The 21,196-nt window shown below is 42.0% G+C and overlaps 1 protein-coding gene across 2 annotated transcripts in view; it reads left to right on the top strand.

Moving 5' to 3' along the window:
- Nucleotides 1-21,196, top strand: part of Wdr33 (WD repeat domain 33) — a 105,616-nt gene that overhangs the window by 66,600 nt on the left and 17,820 nt on the right. For both annotated transcript variants that reach the window (XM_038331801.1, XM_038331802.1), the window contains exons 8-16: nucleotides 9,250-9,376; nucleotides 10,818-10,972; nucleotides 11,069-11,147; nucleotides 12,288-12,398; nucleotides 16,844-16,938; nucleotides 17,504-17,590; nucleotides 17,849-17,988; nucleotides 19,059-19,211; nucleotides 19,646-20,731. In XM_038331801.1, the coding sequence (XP_038187729.1) occupies nucleotides 9,250-9,376; nucleotides 10,818-10,972; nucleotides 11,069-11,147; nucleotides 12,288-12,398; nucleotides 16,844-16,938; nucleotides 17,504-17,590; nucleotides 17,849-17,988; nucleotides 19,059-19,211; nucleotides 19,646-20,731 (2,033 nt within the window). The remainder of the gene's footprint in view (nucleotides 1-9,249; nucleotides 9,377-10,817; nucleotides 10,973-11,068; nucleotides 11,148-12,287; nucleotides 12,399-16,843; nucleotides 16,939-17,503; nucleotides 17,591-17,848; nucleotides 17,989-19,058; nucleotides 19,212-19,645; nucleotides 20,732-21,196) is intronic.

Below are 21,196 nucleotides of genomic sequence, written 5' to 3' on the forward strand. Positions count from 1 at the left end.
ATATTCTTCTTAATACTTGTTCCTATAATGACCTGATGCAGGAAAAATAAAATGGGAAAATGGACATTACTTCTGACCTTCAAATAAAACACATGAATTGATTTTCGGACTGTTTACCAAGCCTTGGGTCCTATGTACCATGTTAAGTCAAGGCTGTTAACCTGTGTGGGATGGCAGGCCCCATGATCTGAATGGGGTTGTGGACAGGGGAGGAGGTCCTGGGAAAATGCAGTCACAAAGGTTATAGTAAATTTCATGGAAACAAGGGAAGCATCAAGGACATTCTGTATCAAGCCATTTTGGCTTCAAGTCTTCACACCACACTTCTGTATTAGGAATCTATGGGAAGTTTTCACTGGTGTAAAAGTCTAGCCTTATCTGTTAAAGCTTAAACGTTCGGTTAGACTTAGAACTTTTTCTTCTAAAATATTGTTTAAAGCGGCCGGGCGGTGGTGGCGCACGCCTTTAATCCCAGCACTCGGGAGGCAGAGGCAGGCTGATCTCTGAGTTCGAGGCCAGCCTGGTCTACAAGAGCTAGCTCCAGGACAGGCTCCAGAAACTACAGGGAAACCCTGTCTCGAAAAACAAAACAAAAGAAAAAAACAAAAAAAAAATATTATTTAAAGCAACCTTCCTTTTATAGAGGGCAAGATATCCTGAAACTCAGGTGAGCCGTGCAATCCTTATCCTCCTGAGTGCTAGGATCACAGGTGTGTATGACCACATCAGGTTTTGTGCCATGCTGAGGATCGAAGCCAATGCTTTATGCATGCTAGGCAAACACTCGCACCTACCAAGCAGGCAACATTCTCAGCCTAAGAACCATGTGCGTATGCGTGCCTGCCCGTGTGTGCAAATTCATATGTATTAGACCATATAGGTTAAATCTTGAAGTATTTGTGTTTAGAGAGAGTTCCATACAGACTTCTAGACAATATGTATTTTGCAGTTTTGCAATTGCACCTCTTGTCTCCCACCGTATTTTCCATGTCCAGTTGTGATCTGAATAAAATGGGTAAATACTGTGACCATCCTAGTCATCCTAGACTCAGAACCTCACGCCTGGCTTCTTCCTCTGAAGGACTGGATGTGTCTGTCACATTCCACTTGGGGACTCTTGTTGGTCCCCTATAAGATCACAGTTCACCTCTGACAGACCTGTGTGGAGGAGGCCAGAGGACAGTTTGTGGGAGTTGGTTCTCCTAGCATGTGACATCTGAGGTTGGAATTTGGCTTCTCAGACTTGTACAGCAAGTACCTCCCCTGCTGTGCCATCTCACGCTCACCTGTGCAGGCCCTTAGTGTCTTAAAGGAAAGCTTATTATTGTCCAGTGTTTTAACTTTTTTTTAAGTTGTGCTTTTGTTTGTTTTGGTTTTCAAGACAGGATTTCTCTGTGTAGCCCTGGTACTCACTCTGTAGACAATTGGACTCAAACTCAGAGATCTGCCTCCTCTTTCTCCTGAGTACTGTGATTAAAGGTGTGTGCCGCCACCTTGCTACTTTTAGAAGTCCTTTCCAACAGCAAGAAGTTGTTAGTCCTAAAAATGTTATTCAGTGCCATATGTTCTTTAGACTATGTGGGAGCTGCCTGAGTAAACTTTATCAAATTAGTATTAACTCCTTTAACAGTGCAAATGCTATTTTTAAAAAATAATTTATATATCTGGGGATAAAGAGTGTTGAATAATTTCTGAAATTTTGTTCTTTCAAAAATGAAATTATCATACTGGATATGATGGTACATGCCTTTAGTCCCAGTACTCAGGAGGCAGAGTCAGGAAGATCTCTGTGAGTTTAAGGTCAACCTGGTCTACACAGAGAGACCTTTGTCTCAAAACAAACCCACTCATGAACAAAACAAAACAAAAAACCCCAAACCATCCAACCAAACAAAAGAAAACATAATTAGCAATCAAGTTTAATACATTGATTTTTTTAAAAAAATAAGTATGAGGTACATACATAGGAGACAGGTCAGTGCCTGGTGTCCTCCTCTATTGCTCTTCACCTTGGTTGTTTTAGGCAGGGTTTTTTGCTAAACTCGCAGATCACATCCAGCTGGCTAGACTGTCTTCCCAGTGAGCTTTGTCCCCGCCCAGCACAAGGTTACAGACATGCTACCATGGTTAACTTTTACATTGGTGCTGAGCATTCAAACTCAGGTGCCTATGCTTGAATTGGTAGGTATTTTACTGGCTGAGCCATTTCCCTAGCCATAATGTGAGGAATTTTTAGTTGAAGTTTGAGGTCAGTGAACCATTTGTTTATATTTTTTCTGGTGATTTAGTATAAGTTGATGAGTTTTAGATGTATCTTGCCAGTTCCCATGTGTTCTTGAAATTAAGTGTGAGCTTCTTACTGAGGACTGAGGCTCATTTGCCTGGGCTCATGGGCCTGCTTAGCTCAGTGTTGGCAAATGAAGATGTTAACTGGATTGATTATAAGCCATCCCTTGAGATTTGAGTAGAGGTGCGGTCAACGTAATAGGAAGGAACCTGTAGCCGGAAATTTCAAGTGCCATGGAAGCATAATGTGTGACTTTAAATTCCCACCCAGCAAATTTTTCCTAAAAGATTATTACTAATTAAACTTTCCTTTGGTTACCAGGAGCCATACTGCATCTGGCATTTCAGCCTATATATTTAGTTAGGGCGGGAAGTGGGCTGGGATGCATGTGTAGAGAGGTTGTTAGGAGTAACAAGCATGACAGCTTGTTAGGAGTAGATAGCTCCCCCATGTGAGTCCCTGGGGTTTGGGGCAAGAACATTTACCCACTGGTCCATCTCACTGGCTCTGCCTGTATTTATTTAAAGCCTGGCTTACTGCAGTACACTTGCATAAGGTAATATTCATTTTCGGTATACAATTCTATGAATTTTGTCAAATATACAGAAAATTTCAGCACTAAAAACCCATATTTCCACTTTGGTTTCAAAGGCTGTATTGTATTATTTGAGTTTACCCTGACTCCCCTAGGCAACCTTCATTGGTTCAAAGGCACGTGATTTCAGCCTTGTCAGTTCAGACATGCGCAAGCAGTAAACATCCGAACACAGTGCCTCGTATGCTTCTGCAGGCACAGTTGCTACCAGAGGATTTGTCATGCCGAGGCTAGGTGCCAATAGTATTCTGATAGTATGTCTGCATGGTCACATGTGTTCTCTGAGTTGTACTAGTTTGTTGTCCCACTGTTACAGAGGAGCCTCTGACCAACGCATAACAGTGCTGCATAGGTTTTGTTAATGTGGGACTTGGTGCCAGGAGTGTTGCCAGAGTAACATTCAGTGGTGAGTCCTTTCCCCTCTTTGCTTTCCTTGTTTTATGCCCCTGACACTCCCAGACAGAATCTTTCTCTTTCTCTTTCTTTTCCTTTTTTTTGAGACAGGATTTCTCTGTGTAGCCTTGGAGCCTGTCCTGGCACTTGTTCTGTAGACCAGGATGGTCTTGAACTCACAGAGATCTGTGTGCTTCTGCCTCCCAAGTGCTGGGATTAAAGGCGTGTTCCACTACCACCCAGCCAGAATCTCTAAATAGCCCAAACTATTTTCTGACGATCCTGCTACCTCAGCCTCCCAAGTACTGGGATAACAGCTATGAGCCACCACAGTTTTCTGCTTATGTTAAAGCCATACCAAGAAAGCTGTGCACAAAATTTACTCATTATTCATTTGCAGAACCCCAATATCACACTATAGAAAACATTACTAGAACACCTTTAACTTGTTTCATTGCCCCTATTCAAATTTCTGCTTCTCTGTTTATTTTTAGACAAAATCCTCTCTATGTAGCCCTGGTTCTCCTAGAATTCACTGTGTAGACTAAGCTGGCCTAGAACTCAAGAGTTCTGCCTGCCTTTGCCTCCCAAGTGTGTATCTACATTTATATAACCCTATTAACATTTGAAGTTCATGAATGTTGTTTTATTTGTCTTTATTAAATTAGGCAAGCATTACTTCTGCTGTGTGTGATGCTCATATATAAGACTGTAGTGAATGTGCCATAGTATATGTGGAGATCGTAGGACAACTTTTGGTAGTTGGTTCTTTTCTTTCTCCTGTGTGCTGGGAATTTAGTTCAGGGCATCAGGCTTACGCTGTTGACAAGCACTTTTACCTTCTGAGCCATCTCTCTGTCCCGTTGCTAGTTTTCATGAGAATTATACAAAGTCAGAATTATACTGACTTTGAAGTTCTGGACTTAAGTGATCCTTCTGCTTCAGCTTCCAAATAACTAGGACTTCAGGTGTGTTTAAATTTTTTTTGACTGTGTTTAAATTTTTTTTAAAAATCTTAATTTATTTTCTTAGGATAAATCTGTGGTAGTCTTGCTGCTATTTTTCACATTCACTTACTGTGTGTGTGTGAGTGCACGTGCGCATGTGAAGGGCAAAGGACAGTTTTCATGAGTAAGTCATTTTATTTCACCATGTGGGTTCTAGGTCATCAGACATGGGGGCAAGCACTGCTAAGTCATCTCATGTTATCACTTGAATTCCTTCCTTCCTTTCCTATCTTCCTTCATCCCTCTCTCCCTCCCTCCCCCTTTTCCTCCTTCCTTCCTTCCTTCCTTCCTTCCTTCCTTCCTTCCTTCCTTCCTTCCTTCCTTCCTTCCTTCCTATTTTTTAAGATTGGGTTTCTTTCTGTGTGACCCCAGCTGTCCTGGAACTCACTCTGTACACCAGGCTGGCCTCCAACTCTCAGAGATCCTACTGCCTTTGGTTTTCAAGTACTGGGTTTAAAGGTGTGTGCCGCCACCACCACCGTGCTTGAAATGTTTTTTTGTCAGGAAATGGAAAGTTTTCTCTCTCCTGAAGAAGGAAGTATGAGTTGTTCTCAAACTTCACTCAACAACCCTCTGGAGGCTGAGGGTGGAGGACTTAGCATGGGCAACATACTGAAATACTAATTAAAAAAATAGGTTTCATATCAACTTGCTTTTGTGCCAGCCTGGTTCATTTTTCTTACTCCCTCCTTCTACCTTTTTCTGTCATTTAAAAATAAAAATGGTAGGGGCAAGAGAAATGGCTGAGTGGGAAGAACACATGTTGCTCTTCAGGAGTTTCTGTGTTGCCAGCACCACAGTGCTTAGTTCCCAGCCACCATTAACTCAGCTCCAGGGCATCTGACATCCTCTTCTGACTTTCTCAGGCACCCAGATACAGGTGGCATGCATACATATGGACACATGTATGCACATAGGTTAAAAAAAACCACAACATAATAGTGATTTCATACCTACTTTCCAGAGGTGATCCATTGTTACTTAGTACGTTTAGTACACTTTTTTTGTTGTTTTGTTTTCATTTGGTTTGGTTTGGTTTTTCGAGACAGGGTTTCTCTGTGTAACAAACCTGGCTATCCTGCAGCTGCCTCCTAAGTGCTGGAGTTAAAGGCATGTGCCACCACTGCCTGGCTTAGTAGACTTTTTAAAATGATTTTTGTCCCTCAATATTGGATATTCACAAAGCACTATAGATCCTGAGTTATTGTGATAACATGATAGAGCATAGGCCTAGTAACCCAAATCTAAACAAATTTTTTCTGCATATAATATGGTAGTAATTGTATACAATATTTTTAGTAATTTTGTAAGCAAAACCAGACTTCATAGTATAGAATTTGATGCTTGGGTATGCTGCTACATAATCAATCTTAGATATTGGATATTTGGGATATTAGAGATAATTCTGTCTTGAAGTCTTGTCTCCAAACTTACTGACTTGTCCTTAGATGACATATTCTTGTGCATTTGTTTATGAGTGTATGGGGTTTGTGTGTATTATTCCTGTTAGTGCTAGATCACTGAGCTCATTCCCAGCTCCATGTCTGCTCTTTTTATACACGAGTTATGTATTTTTGAGCAGATGTATATTTTTTATTTAGTTTTGTTTTCTGGAACTCAGTATGTAACCCAGACTCATTTTGAACTCAAGACCCTTCTGCTTCAACCTTCATGTGCTGGAATTGCGGGTGGGATTATAGGCATACTTGCCACCGTGTGTATCTGTGTGTGTGTGTCTGTGTTTCTGTCTGTCCCTGTGTGTCTGTCCCATCTGTGTCTTTTTAGGCCACAAATGTTAGTAGGCCGCACATGTTACTTAAGTTACTTTTATTTTTACAATTAGTGTGTGTGTGTGTGTGTGTGTGTGTGTGTGTGTGTGTGTGTTTTGCCTGCATGTTTATGTATTATGTCATGTTCGTGCCTGGTGCTCATGAAGAACAGAAGAATGCATTGGATCCCCTGGAATTGCGGCTACAGATGGTTGTGAACAACCACATGGTTACTGGGAATTAAACCCAGTTCATCTGGAAGAGCAGCCAGTGCCCTTAAATGCTGAGTTGCCTCTCTAGCCCCAATTTATTTGTATTCTGATTATAGTGGGGCTAGGAAGAGAGCTCAGAGGGTAAAGTGCTGGCTGTGCAAGCATGAAGAGCTGAATGTGGATCTCTAACTCTGAAACTGGGCGTGTGCCGTGCACCTACAACCCCAGCACTCTAGGAGTTGGGGACAGACAGTTCTACTCGTGTAGCTGAAAGGAAGACCCTGGCTCAAAAACAAACAGGTGGACAGTGATAGAGGCAGACCTCTAATGCCAGCCTCTGCCTTCCACATAGCTGAGCGTTCCAGCAAACAAACACACTCTAAAAATGTTTTTAATTAAAAAAAATAAAGCTAACAAAATAGGTGCCTCAAATATAGTATCAAGACTGAAGGATGAATTGTCTCCCCATTCTAGTTCTTGTCTGCTAGGCTCCACCCTTCAGATGTCTTCATGCATGTAGAATTGAACAGGAAGGTAAATATTTGTGTTTGTTTTTCCAACTAGATTTTATTTTTCTTCATCCTTTTAATTAATTAATTTCATTATTTATTTGGGGCAGGGTCTCCTCTCTAAATAGCCATGACTGACTTGGAACTCACTATATAGACCAAATTGGCCTGGAACTCAAAGAGACCCACCAGCCCCTGCCTCCTGACTGCTGTACCACTTGGGTTAAAGCCATGAGCTACTACTGCCCAGTGAATTATTGGTTTTTTAAAAAGTTAACAACAGCAACTGGAGAGCTTATGACTCAGTGGTTAAGAGCCAATATTGCTTTTGCATAAATTCCTGTTTGATTTTCGAAATTCATACATATACATAACTGTGCGTTATAGTTTTAGATGGAAATGACCCCTAAATTTTATATTCCCTGTGCATGTTAGATTCATCAGGCAGGTTAGGAGGACCACATGGTTTCATATATCCTGATTCTTTTTTTCTGTCTCTGTATATGTGGTGGTGCTCTCATTTCTGGGTTCACACATGCCTGTGTGGGCACATACGGAGGTTAGAGGTTGACGTTGGGCTGTCCCTTTTCAGTCACTTTTCACCGTATATTTTGGGACAGTCTGTAATTGAACCTGGACCTCACCTTTCTGGCCTGATTCGCTGGCCGGCCGTTCTTCCAGGATCTCTCGCTGCCCTAGCTTTTATGTGGGTACTGAGCATCTGAGCTCAGAGCCATCTCCCTGACCCTGTTTTGTTTGATTTGAAATAGCATCTCACTATGTAGCCTTGGTTAGTCTGGGATTCTTTATGTAGGGCAGGCTAGCCTGCCTCTGCCTGGGATTAAAGGCTTGCGCCACTGCTCTGGGCCCCTGACCTTAATGTTTTTGAGGCAGGGTCTCGTGTAGCACAGGCTCAGGTTGGCTCTGAGCTCCTCTCTGCCTCCACCTCCCAAATGATGAGACGTAGTCATGCACCACCATCCTCAGATGTACCAGTCCTTTTTACTTTCTTAAAAATTACATTTTAAATTACGTTGTGTGTCTACCCCTGTTTATATGTTGGGAAGGGTGCATGTATGGAGGTCAGAAGACAACTTTGGGGGATTGGTTCCTTCTACCATGTGGGTTCCAGGGACAGAACACTTCTGGCTTGGTGACAAATGTCTTTACCCAATGATTCATCTTACTGGTCCCCACTTCTTTTTCTTAATAATAATCAAAGTATAACTGCAGAGCTTCCCTTTCTTGTCATATGTCAGTAATAAAACATGTTCAGTGTTAGGAAATAATAAAAACAAACACACGGAGAAGGAAGGATCAACCTTTTAGGTTGGTATCTGCACTTTTTCTCTTACACCTGGGTATGCGCACAGTCACATCCACGTATTTGCCTAAAGTGTTAATGCATATTGATTTCAACAACAAATATACTTAGTATTATGGACATTTGAGTCACATCATTGAATTAATTATACTTTGAGTACTACTGTGCTGTATGGTGTTTTGGAATATACTTGAGCCTTACTCAAGAACGTTTAGAAACAAACTGCATCAACATAGGATGAGATCACAGGACATGTGCTTTCTTGGTGCATCCCTCCCCACCTGCCTTGGGGGAGGGGGACAGGGAGAACTGTTCTGAGCTCAAACCCATGTGGTATACATGGTAAATACACTTTGCCTTCTGGACGATTGTAGATCACTTCCAGTGTCTTGACCATCTCTCCCTTCCTCGATTCTTTCTTTTTTTTTTTTTAATCTCTGTTCATTCCTCCTTTTCCTTTCTCACTTGACATTTCCAAGTCATGGATTTGCTCCAGGTGAAGGAGGGAACTATTTGAAAAGTTATTACTCTGCACCTACTTTTTAATGCATTTACTACATAAACACTCCTTGACTCTCTACAGTGTGGCCTTTCCAAAACCATAAACATTTCTTTGCCTTGTTCAATCTGGTTTTTCACATCTGTGATTTTAGTAGCATTTCTTTGTTTTCACATATTTAACTCATGTGAACCAGTCAGACATTGTTTCTCCTCAAGTACTTCAGGAAATAATAGCAATAAACCTGGAATATGGTTACTGTCTTCCTGGTTAGAAAGGGGTAGTGGGAAAACCTGGCTTAGGACTACCCAGACTGTCGTGAAGAAGGAACATTGAGCTGAACAGTGCAGGTTGACTCTTAGAACTGAAATAACCAGTATTAAATGCTTAAAAAGCCTGCACAGTGCGTCTTCCAAGAAGCCTTGACTGACCTGCCATCAGGTGGGTGAGCAGGATGTATATAGTTTCCAGAGGAGAGAGCTGACCGTGAGCACAGTAGCAGTGGAGGCATGCTGACCCTGGGTCCAGGAGATCCCTAGACAACCAACACTAAGCAACTCTTTGTCAGGTTTTCCTGCTTTTGTCATTTAGAATGGAGCCCCACTTGGAATGCATCCAACCAATGAGAATTTGTTCTGACGTGTTTCCCAACAGGTCACGGTGCTGATGTGAAGTGTGTAGACTGGCATCCAACCAAAGGGTTAGTCGTTTCAGGAAGTAAAGATAGCCAACAGCCTATCAAGTTCTGGGATCCCAAGACTGGGCAGAGTCTTGCAACACTGTAAGTGATAGGAACCCTGCCTTGTCCCTTGAAGAAGAGGGACCAAAGGCAGCCTGCATTACTTAACTTTTAGCTTTCTCCTGTGGTTTGGCCACAAAGGACTTCAGTCTTTAGATGTTTTGTTAATTATGACTTATCTCTATATCTCTAGTGAAGGAAGATGATATTTGCTCTGCTACAGACCTAAATTTTTCTGGGTTAGCCTACAGGACTGAGAGGAAGATGAGGTTCCTGCTATTGTCTGTTTCCTCAGAGTACTCCATCACTTACAGTTTTAGTGCCTTTGCCTCTTCCTAACCATGGCCCAGCTGTCCCTGGCTTACTTCATCTAAATACAAAGATGTCTCTCCATTTTTGTGCCAGTTCTCTCCCCTCATCTCCCTCTCACACCCTTCTTCTCCCCTTTCTTCCTTCCCCCTTTCCTGTCATCTTTTCTTTCTCTCCCCCCTTCCCCTGTCCCATTCTCTTTCTCCCTCTCCTTTGTTCTCTTTTATGTCTTCTCTCCCTCTATATCCCCTCCATTTCCTTTCCTTTCTCTCCTCCCTCCCCCTCCCCCCCTTTGCTCTTCTTTTTCTCTCTCTGTCCCCACCCATCTCGCATCTCTTCCTCATCTCTGTCCTCCCCCGAAGGAGACTTGCTTACTTATGTAGCTATGTTTCTCCTTGGCATGATTTGTAATTGTTACCATTATATGAATGTATTGTTTTGGTGCACATGGATGCCTTATCCTGGCCCTAATTGGAAATGAAACATCCACAGTTCAAATTGGTTAAGGCAAGGCTGCTGTTAGACATGACATACACAGTACATTATGAACCCTTGGATATAAACGTTATGCAGGCCCTGGGACAAAGCATTGCCTTTCATTAAAATTTACCCTCAAACTATCTGTAAACTAGTACCTACTTCCATACTTCGTCTTCTCCATCTTCTTCCTTCTTCCTCTCCTCTTTTTCTTTCTGAGACAAAGACTCGGTCTATGTAGCCACGGCTGTTCTGGAACCTGTGTAGACCCACCTGACCATGAACTTACAGAGGTCTGCCTTGCCCCTGCCTCCCAAGTACTAGGATTAAAGTTGTATGCCATTTGGCATTGACAAGAGGTTTTGAGTTTATTTTAAATGTGATCTTCTTGCCGGGAGGTGGTGACACACGCCTTTAATCCCAGCACTGGGGAGGCAGAGGCAGGTGATCTCTGTGAGTTCGAGGTCAGTCTGGTCTACAAGAGCTAGTTCCAGGACAGGCTCCAAACCCTGTCTCAAAAAACAGAACAAACAAACAATAAATGTGATCTCATCTAGTTATAGTCACATACTCTATTACTACCAGGCCACACCTTTCACCGTCGTTATCCACATGCTTTCAACAAAAAGGACCATGCTGATGAAGTGATGCTTGCTTTGCATCCTGACGTGGTGTACTCTCCGTGCTTTGTTTCTAGTCACGCCCATAAGAACACGGTGATGGAAGTGAAATTAAACCTCAATGGCAATTGGCTCCTGACAGCGTCACGTGACCATCTCTGTAAGCTTTTTGATATCCGAAACCTGAAAGAAGAGCTTCAAGTGTTCCGAGGTCATAAGAAGGAAGCCACAGGTCTGTGGCTGGGATGTGTTTCTCATTTTGGGGACTCTTCTTGCAGCCATCACATGTTGTAATCATTTAATCTTTCTTGGTATTTTTGATTTGCAGCTGTAGCCTGGCATCCTGTTCACGAAGGGCTTTTTGCCAGTGGAGGGTCTGATGGTTCTTTGTTATTCTGGCATGTTGGGTATGTACCATCTACTGTGTGGAGAAGTGCTGATGTTTGCCTGTACACTCATTCCCGAATTGTACTGCAGCAGAGTTGGGGCTCAGCTAGGGAAATTCTGGTGGCTGGAGACTAGCATGTTTTGAAGCCCAACTCCATTGGAGTTTTCTAGAAGCACCTGCCCATGGCCATTGCATGTGATTTGGACTTCTCCAAGTATAAAAACGGTCTTTCATGGCAGACTTGGGACAAATAATGTACTAAGAGACTCAGATGAATATGATCTAGGGCTAGAGAGATGCTCAACAGATGTGAAGCATTTGCTGTGCAGGCCGGCCACTCTGATTTCTGTTCTTGGAACCCATGGTGGAAGGAGAAAACTGATGCCTGAAAGTTGATTATGACTTCCCTTAGGTGTCATCATGTGCACACACCATACTCACATCTCATGTATATAAACACATCGCACACACATTAAGACATTCAGTTTAGATTAAAAAGTCTGTTTTGAACTGACCTCCAAATCATGCACTGTGATGTCTGCAATGCTGTGTTGATTATAAGTGACTTCAAGGAGGAATCTGTTTATGAAGAGTTCTCAAATGTATATAAATATGATCAAATTTTGCATTTTTTATGTGCAAATGTGTCCTTTATCAGAGACTAGCTTGAAGTAAAAAAAGACAGCACTTGTGTTTTGGATGTAGAAATCTTTTTTTTTTTGGTTTTTCGAGACAGGGTTTCTCTGCAGCTTTTTTAGAGCCTGTCCTGGAGCTAGCTCTTGTAGACCAGGCTGGCCTCGAACTCACAGAGATCCGCCTGCCTCTGCCTCCCGAGTGCTGGGATTAAAGGCGTGTGCCACCACCGCCCGGCAGAAATCTTTATAGAAGAATAAAATAGATTTTTTTAGTTGAAATAATTTATGAAGCGTAATTTTCTATGATTCTTTTATATTTGACTAAAAGAATCTGCTGAAAAACTAGTATAACACATGGCACTGACAAGAATCAAAATAAGAGATGATAGGTTTTTAAAATACTAAAAAATATCTTTTTGTTTTGTTTTTGATGTTTTTTAATATTCTTTTGTTTGTATGTTTTTGTTTTAGGTAATTTCTTGGTAATTTTGGTTCAACGGTGTTTTTCATTTGTATTCCTGCAGGGTAGAGAAGGAAGTAGGTGGGATGGAGATGGCCCATGAAGGAATGATCTGGAGTTTGGCTTGGCACCCTCTTGGACATATTCTCTGCTCAGGCTCAAATGACCATACCAGGTAAGTACCATGCTGAGGATAGTAAGAAATGTCTGTACTCAGGGAGTAGTAGGAAATAAATATATGTGTGTGTGTGTGTGTACACATACATATATACGTATATACATACACACACACTATATAGTGTGATATATATATTGTGTGTGTGTGTGTGTATGTTTATAGTTCAATTTTTTTTTTCTGAGACAGGGTTTCACTGTGTATCCCTGGCTATCCTGGAACTTTATAGACCAGGCTGGCTTTGAACTCAGAGATCTGCCTGTCTCTGCTTCCTGAGGGCTGGGATTAAAGGTGTGTGCCACCACCCCCAGACAGTTCAAATTATCTTTAAAATTAATTTAGAGTAGATAGTATGGGGGGGAGGGGCGGTTAGCATGCAAATAAATGGGTTTCATACTCATTCTTATATGTGCCTAATCTTTGTTCTTAGTTGTTCCTCTTCTTCACTGAGCATAGAGACTTTGTTCCTCAGCACTCCCTTTTTCTTTTTTTTTTTGTTTTTTTTTTTTGTTTTTTGTTTGTTTGTTTTTGTTTTTTGAGCCACGATTTCTTTGTATAACAGCCCTGGCTGTCCTGGAACTAGTTCTATAGACCAGGTTGGCCTCGAACTCACAGAGATCCATCTGCCTTTGTCTCTAGAGTGCTGGGATTAAAGGCATGTGCCACCACCACCCTGTCTCAGCACATTTTCTTGAATTGTCATTTTTCTGGTGTATGTTTTTGGCACCTTTGTTAAAATATTAAGTGAATATAGGGTCTGTAGAAATGGCTCAGCTGTTAAGACTATCGGCTGCTCTTCCTGAGGTCCTGAGTTTAATTCCCAGCAACTACATGGTGGTTCACAACCATCTCTCGTGAAATCTGATGCCCTCTTCTGACATAAAGTCATACATGCAGGTAGAGTAGTACTCATATACATAAAATAAATAAATCTTTTAAAAAAATTAAGTGGTTATAACCTGTTGGTTTATTTCTGAGTTCTCTATTCTAGTCTACAGGTCTTCATGTCTATTTTTGAACCAGTACCATGCAGTTTTGTTAACATTGGGTCTGTAGTATAATTTGAGATCAAATACTGTAATACTTCCAGTATTCTTTCTGTTAAAGAATAATTGGTGCTTTTTTTTGTTTGTTTTTATTTCTGTTTCCATATGAGTTGTAGAACTCCTTCCCCCCTTTTGATTACTGTGTAGGAAACCACTGGAATTTTGAGGGACTCGGTGAATCTGCAAATCATTTTTGACATCACAGTATGCTATTAGCCCACAAGCATAGGAATTTCCATCTGCTAAGTTCTTCAGTTTCTTTTGTCAGTGCTTTAAAGTTTTCATTGTAGAGGTCTTTCATCTCGTTGGTTAGTTTTCATCTTCTTTTAAAAGACAAGGTCTCGTATCCCAGGCTGGTCTTGAGCTCACTGTGTAGCCAAGGAAGCCTTAAACTTTGATCTTGATACCTCATCTCCCAGGTACTTGGATTATAGATATGGTCTGCCATGTTTATTTGTTTGTTTGTTTTGAATCTGTTGTAACTATTTTTAGAGTTCTTTCTCAGAAAGTTCTATTTTTGAAGATTGCTTTTATACCCTTTTACTTTGTTTAAGTATTTATCTAGGTTAAGATTTTTCAGGTAGGGTCTTTTGGGATCTATTAACTATATGCGTGTCATCAGCCAATAGGAATAATTGGACTTCTTTTCCTATTTCTGTCACTTTTATTTTGTTCTCTTGATTAATGTTCTAGTTAAGACTTTGAGCATTATTTGAATGAAAGGGGAGGAAATGAATATCCTTGTCTCATTTTAGATTTTAGGAAAAATACAGCTTTTTCCCATTTACTATAATGTTTGCTATAGATTTGTCATATAATTTTTTTTATTATATTGAGGAATATATCCTTCCTTCTATTCCTACTTTCTTCAAGGCTTTTTATCATGAACTAATATTAAACTTTGTTAGAGGTCTTTTCTACAGCTGTTGATGATCATGTGACTTCTGTCTTTAATTTTATTTATGTATTGTGTTGTATTTATTGATTTGCATATGTTGATTCAGTCATATTCCTGGGATGAAGCCACTTTGGACATTGTCCTGGTGTTTGCATTTCTGTCACCGTGATAAGCACTATGACCAAGAGCAGCTTGGAGAGGAGAGGGTTTGTGTCCCCTGACAGCTCCTGGGTTACACTGTCACTGAGAAAGTTGGGGAGGAACTGGGGGCAGAGCCCATGGAGCACACTGCTCACTTCCTTGCTCTCACGTCCATGTTCAGCTTCTTTTGGGAAGGAGGCCTTAGAGAGTGTGGTATTGCCGACAGTGGGCGAGGCTTCCCTCCTACATCATCAATTAATAATCAATAAAATGCCCCACAGACATGTTTACAGGCCAGTCTAATAGTTGTTCATTTGAAGTTATTTCTTCCCAGGTGTACTTCGGTTTGTGTCATTGACAAAGCTATGTGTGATGGATATGTATTCACTCAGTGTGTTCTTTAGTTTGTCGTGGAGTTTATTTTCAGGGCTTGAAATACTTCATTCCATGTTTTCCTGGATATCAGGGTTGCTACTGAGATACTGAGATAGTGTGTTAATTTATTACTTTTCTCTTGCTGTGACAAAACACCATGACCAAAAGCAACTTAAGGAAGACAACTTATTCTGAATTATAATTCTAGAGAGTTAGGAGTACATCATGGCAAGGCAGAGGCATGACAGCAAGTGGCAGGCCTGAAGGCCAGAGCTGGAAGCTGAAAGGTCACATGCCTAATTACAAGCATGAAGCAGAGAAGGGAACCGGATATATATATATATGGGCAAAGATGATATATATTATTTCCAATGACATGCTTCTTCTGGCAAGGCTACACCACCTTCACTTCCCAAATAGGGCTGTCAGCTCTGAACTAAGTGTTCAAATACCAGAGCTTGAGTTGAACCTGGTTCAAACTACTGCAGGTTGTATAGAAATTAGGATTGGGCAAGTATTTAAATGGCCTCCTTTAAATCTATTATGTTAGTATTTGCATATTAATTAGAATCAAGTGATTTTCTTCCACCACGATGAATAAGTCAAAGGAAATGGGAAATAATACATCAGTCAGTATTTCTTCCTAACTGGATCGACTGGTTTTCCCTATCCTGCCCTTTGGTTTTTTGTTTTTGTAGCTGTTTTTTCAGGTGGAGAGAGAGCTGCTAGTCTCAGTAATTAATTCAAAAGGCTAGATCTCTGCTGATGAGAGTTTCTGTGGTGGGGGTATGCCTATAATCTCAGTACTCCAGGAGGCAAAGACAGGTGTATTTCTGTGAGTTTGGGGCCAAGCCAATCAGAGCTACACAGGGAGACCTTGATAAATCAACAGCAAAACCAAAACCACAAAAGCATTTCTGTGTTTGACTGAGCGTTCTGTAGGAGGTTCCCACGAGACATCCTTCACTCTGCACACCTCCTCCTGCCCGTTATCCTATTCAGTGGTACATGGAGATGAACTTTCCACACATTCTGCTTGCATTTACATTTGTGTAGGTGTTTTCTTCCCAAACAGATTTGAGCTGCTTTTGACAAAGTTCAAGTCTGGGAATACTTGTTACTTTTGACTACATTGTGCCAGATTTCAGACAGGTCCCATGTTTCCATGTTGTTGCTGAACTAGGCAGTGGCTGAGGTGATGCCTTCCATGTATTCTTGAGTGTAGGTTCCCACACTACACTTTCCTTGAAGTCTCCACAGCCAATGTTGTCCCTTTGGAGTGTCTACCCCTGGTCACACGCTCTGCAGCCCTCTCAATGTGTCTAGCTCACTGTTCCTCTGATGGCATGCCAGGAAGGGCTAGTATATTCCTGGCCATTGCTGCTGACACAGGCTGGGTGGCAGTATGGCCCAGTGCTAGTTGGTAGCTATTGCTGGTGTTTGCTTTTGTGAAGGATTTTGTAGATCTCACTTGAACTTCTTTATTCTCTCTTTACTTCCTACCCTTTCTTTTCCCATCATTTTCTGCCTTTTTACCATTCTTTTTGTGTTTCTGATGTTTTTGTTTTCTTTCTCTGATTCTAGTCTCCACCACTAGTCATGTAACCCAGGTTAGACTCCAACTTGCTGTGTAGCTGAAAATGACTTTGAGTGTTTACTCTTCCTGTATGTGCCCCCAGAGTACTGGGATTACGGGGCATGCTGTCATACACAACCTAGGTGTGTCACGTCCTGACTCTTCCTCTCTGAGACACAGCTTTTGATCTGCTGTTTTCCAGTGATTGGCATAGGGTGCTATACTAAAGAAGAGGGGTTAAACATTACTTTCCTAGTTTAAGTTTTGATTTGCATTCTGATTTAAAATGCTCTTTCCACAATTAAAATATTTCAAAGAACGGTATTTTTAAAACTTGATTTGAACTGTTTTGCCCAGAGAAAACACTGGAACCATGCTCCTCTTTCTCCCATTATTCTTATTTCATCAGCAAATTCTGGACTCGAAACCGGCCAGGTGATAAAATGCGAGACCGATATAATCTGAACCTTTTACCTGGCATGTCTGAAGATGGAGTAGAGTATGGTAAGAGCTGCATATTTGTCCTTTGAAGTCTCATGATATTCCATTATAAACTTAAGTGTTAGAAGACTCGTACAAAACTAATTTAGGGCAAGGGATGTAACTAAGTGATCCAGTGCTTGATGTTCTCCTTTCAGTCCTCATATCAAATAATCCAAACACCAAATAATTCAGTTTTTTGCTTGGACTCAGAGATTGCCTGTTTCTGCCTCCCAGGTGCTGGGATTAAAAGACTTGTATCAGCTCACCCAGCTTTAGTTTTAATTTCATAGTTTATTGATTTATAAGTCTCCAGCAATATTGCCTGGGTCTTTTTGTTTGTTTGAATTTTGTTTTGTTTTGTTTGGAGACATGGTCTCACTATGTATTCCTGGCTATCTTAACTGACTTAACTATTGCTATATAGTCTGTGCTGGTCTTGAACTCATAGAGATCTTCTGCCTCTGCCTTTTGAATGCTGTAATTAAAGGTGTGCTACTGCCCCCAGTGATATTACTTATTTTTATAAAGCATTGTTTGTAGGGGACACTATGAAGCTCTCTGTTGATGATGGGTATCTTATTTGTAGATGACCTGGAACCTAATAGCCTGGCAGTGATCCCGGGGATGGGAATACCAGAACAACTGAAATTAGCTATGGAGCAAGAACAGATGGGTAAGGGCCGCTATGTTTATTCATTTTATTTTTATAAGGTTTTGTAAGCCTCTCTTATTTAATTAATTATTTAATTAATGTAAATTAATTTATTAATAAGTGGTGTTGAAATACTCACGTGGCTTATATTGAGAAATGTGACTAAAAATGGTTGAAACTATGTAATATTTAAAAATTATGTTTCCAACAGTTTGTTCATTCATTAAAAGGCTACATTGTTTTGTTTAAAGGACTAACTAGTTCTTTCTATGGTTTCAGGAAAAGATGAATCAAATGAAATTGAAATGACAATTCCAGGCTTGGATTGGGGAATGGAGGAAGTGATGCAAAAGGATCAGAAAAAAGTTCCTCAGAAGAAAGTCCCTTATGCAAAGCCCATTCCTGCTCAGTTTCAGCAGGTGAGCCACTAAAGTGACCTTGTGCCAAGAGATTTGTGACCTGTTCCTCTAACGTGCTCAGGATGATTTCCTCCAGCTCTTTTGGTGCCCCCTTCTCGTGTTCTTGTTTTTAGGCATGTTTGGCATTTGTGCTCTAAAGTTAAGTACTGAGTTTGGCGTCCACCTTCTCTATGCCTCTTTTTAGTATTGTCTCATTTTTATCATCTACACTGTCAGAGGGGAGAGAAGGGCTCCACAGGCAGAGTGTGCTGGCCATACTCTGTATTGTCTGTCTTCTGCCCCATTAATCCAAATAACTTACTCAAGTAGCTAGCAAACTTCGCATGCTTTTCTTAAAATTTATTTTTATTCTGTGTTCATTGGTGTTTTGCCTGCGTGTATGTCAGAGTGAGGGTGTCTGATCCTCTGGAACTGGAATTACAGACAGTTGTGAGCTGCCATGTGGATGCTGGGAACTGAACCCAGATCCTCTGGAAAGAGCAGCCAGTGCTCTTAACTACTGAACCATCTCTCCAGCCCCAAAGCTTTGCATTCTCAATAGCTGTAATATCTTGCAGTACTTAGGTCAGTGTGACACATATCCATGTTAACGCTGAAATTGAGGTAGAAGTCTGTTCTGGTCACGGTCTCAGAGGGTCCAGGTTGTGTGGCTTTGTCTCTGGTCTGTGGCCTGAGAGAACATCATGATGGGGAGCATATGATAGAATAAAGCTTCTTACTTCCTACTTCCCAGATACATCTCAGTATCCCCTCAAGGGTGTACGCCAATGACCACCTCACTCCTTCAAGCCCTTCCCTCCTAGAATTCCACTTCCTCCCTAAAGTATCACCCGAGGACCAAACATTCACCATATGAACTTTTGAGAATACCAAACTATAGCTTGTAGCTTTCATAATTTTAGTAATTTCAATTACTAATGTACCTGGCCCACTCTATTCTTATGTCACAAAGAATTGGCTTTAGAGGTGAAGACAGTTCAGCTATGTATATTGATGATATTAGAGAATTTTTTTCAACCTATCAGAATTTTCATGCTTCTATGTAATTTAATTTTCTCATTTTTTCTAAGGCCTGGATGCAAAATAAAGTTCCAATTCCTGCTCCAAATGAGGTACTGAATGACAGGAAAGAGGATATCAAATTGGAAGAAAAGAAAAAAACACAAGCAGAAATTGAGCAAGAAATGGCCACATTGCAATATACCAACCCACAGCTTTTAGAGGTGTGTGAGCTAAGAAAGCAGAGATGGCACCTTTTATTGATATCCTTTCTACCCTCTTTAGTGTTGTTTTGAAATGATACTTTCTTCTTCTTTTTTTTTAAAGATGTGTGTATTTATAATGTATACAACATTCCTTCCATGTATGCTTGCATGTCAGAAGAGGGCACCAGATCTCATTACAGATGGCTGTGAGCCACCATGTGGTTGCTGAGAATCAAACTCAGGACCTCTGGAAGAGCAGTCAGTGCTCTTAACCTCCGAGCCATCTCTCCAGCCCCCTAAATGATACTTTCTTATTGTGTGTGTGTACATGTATTTATGTGCCACAGTGTGGATGGATGTCAGAAGGCAATACAGCAGCAGTCTTATTTGAAGGCTTTAGCTTATTTTATTTATTTAGTACACTCATTATTTTTTTTTTCTCCCCTTTCCAGCAACTTAAAATTGAAAGGCTTGCACAGAAACAGGCTGATCAGATCCAGCCTCCACCCTCGTCTGGTACCCCTCTCCTCGGACCTCAGGCCTTTTCTGGACAAGGTCCAATATCTCAGATTCCTCAAGGTTTTCAGCAGCCTCATCCATCTCAGCAGATGCCATTGGTGGCTCAAATGGGGCCCCCGGGTCCGCAGGGCCAGTTCAGAGCCCCTGGACCCCAGGGACAAATGGGACCACAAGGCCCCCCATTGCATCAAGGAGGTGGGGGACCACAAGGATTCATGGGACCACAAGGACCCCAGGGCCCTCCCCAGGGACTGCCACGGCCTCAAGACATGCATGGTCCCCAAGGAATGCAGAGGCACCCTGGACCTCATGGCCCTTTGGGTCCTCAAGGGCCACCTGGACCTCAAGGTAGTTCTGGTCCTCAAGGTCATATGGGTCCTCAAGGTCCACCTGGACCACAGGGTCACATTGGTCCCCAAGGTCCACCTGCTCCTCAGGGCCACATGGGCCCACAGGGGCCTCCTGGTACTCAAGGAATGCAGGGACCACCTGGTCCCAGAGGAATGCAAGGACCTCCTCATCCTCATGGGATACAGGGTGGGCCAGGGTCTCAAGGAATCCAAGGTCCAGTGTCTCAGGGACCTCTGATGGGACTGAATCCAAGAGGAATGCAGGGACCTCCAGGACCTCGGGAGAATCAGGGTCCTGCTCCTCAAGGGATGATGATTGGCCACCCACCTCAAGAGATGAGAGGACCTCATCCTCCAAGTGGATTGCTGGGACATGGCCCTCAGGAAATGAGAGGTCCCCAGGAGATGCGGGGCCTACAGGGACCTCCACCACAGGGATCCATGTTGGGCCCTCCCCAGGAACTTCGAGGGCCCTCAGGTTCACAAGGGCAGCAGGGGCCACCCCAGGGCTCTTTGGGACCTCCACCCCAGGGTGGCATGCAAGGACCCCCTGGACCTCAGGGACAGCAGAACCCGGCAAGAGGGCCACATCCATCTCAAGGACCAATACCATTCCAGCAGCAGAAAACACCTCTGCTAGGTGATGGGCCCCGGGCCCCCTTCAACCAGGTATTACTCACTTGCAGCTTGTACACATTATCACATGGGAATGGACTCTGCATTGTACAGAACTAACAAGAATGCAGAAAAGCACTTAGAGCTGGGCCCTCCTGCTCCTTAAGTGTCAGCAGTGGCTTACAGCAGTGGCAGTCTGACTGGAAGGACGTGGCAAGACGGAGATGAAGAAAGAGCTAGTTGACCATCATTAAATAGATCTCTTGCACCTTATTCTTTTTCACAGAGATTCTTCCAGAACAGATGAGCTGTTAGTGGAATACAGTTACTTGTGCCAGGGCTCCAGAGAGTTGTGGCTCTATGGAGGGAGTGTACTAGGTTGTAGACAGTTCCACACTTGTCAGAGTCTCTTGTGGAGTTTTTAGCCTGATTATTTCATAGACCAGCAAGTAAGCAGCCCACCTTCAACATTTCTGTCCACTTCACTTTAAGATGTTTTTAAAATTACATATATTTTAT

The sequence above is a fragment of the Arvicola amphibius genome, chromosome 5 (assembly GCF_903992535.2).
Source record: "Arvicola amphibius chromosome 5, mArvAmp1.2, whole genome shotgun sequence".
NCBI lineage: Eukaryota > Metazoa > Chordata > Mammalia > Rodentia > Cricetidae > Arvicola > Arvicola amphibius.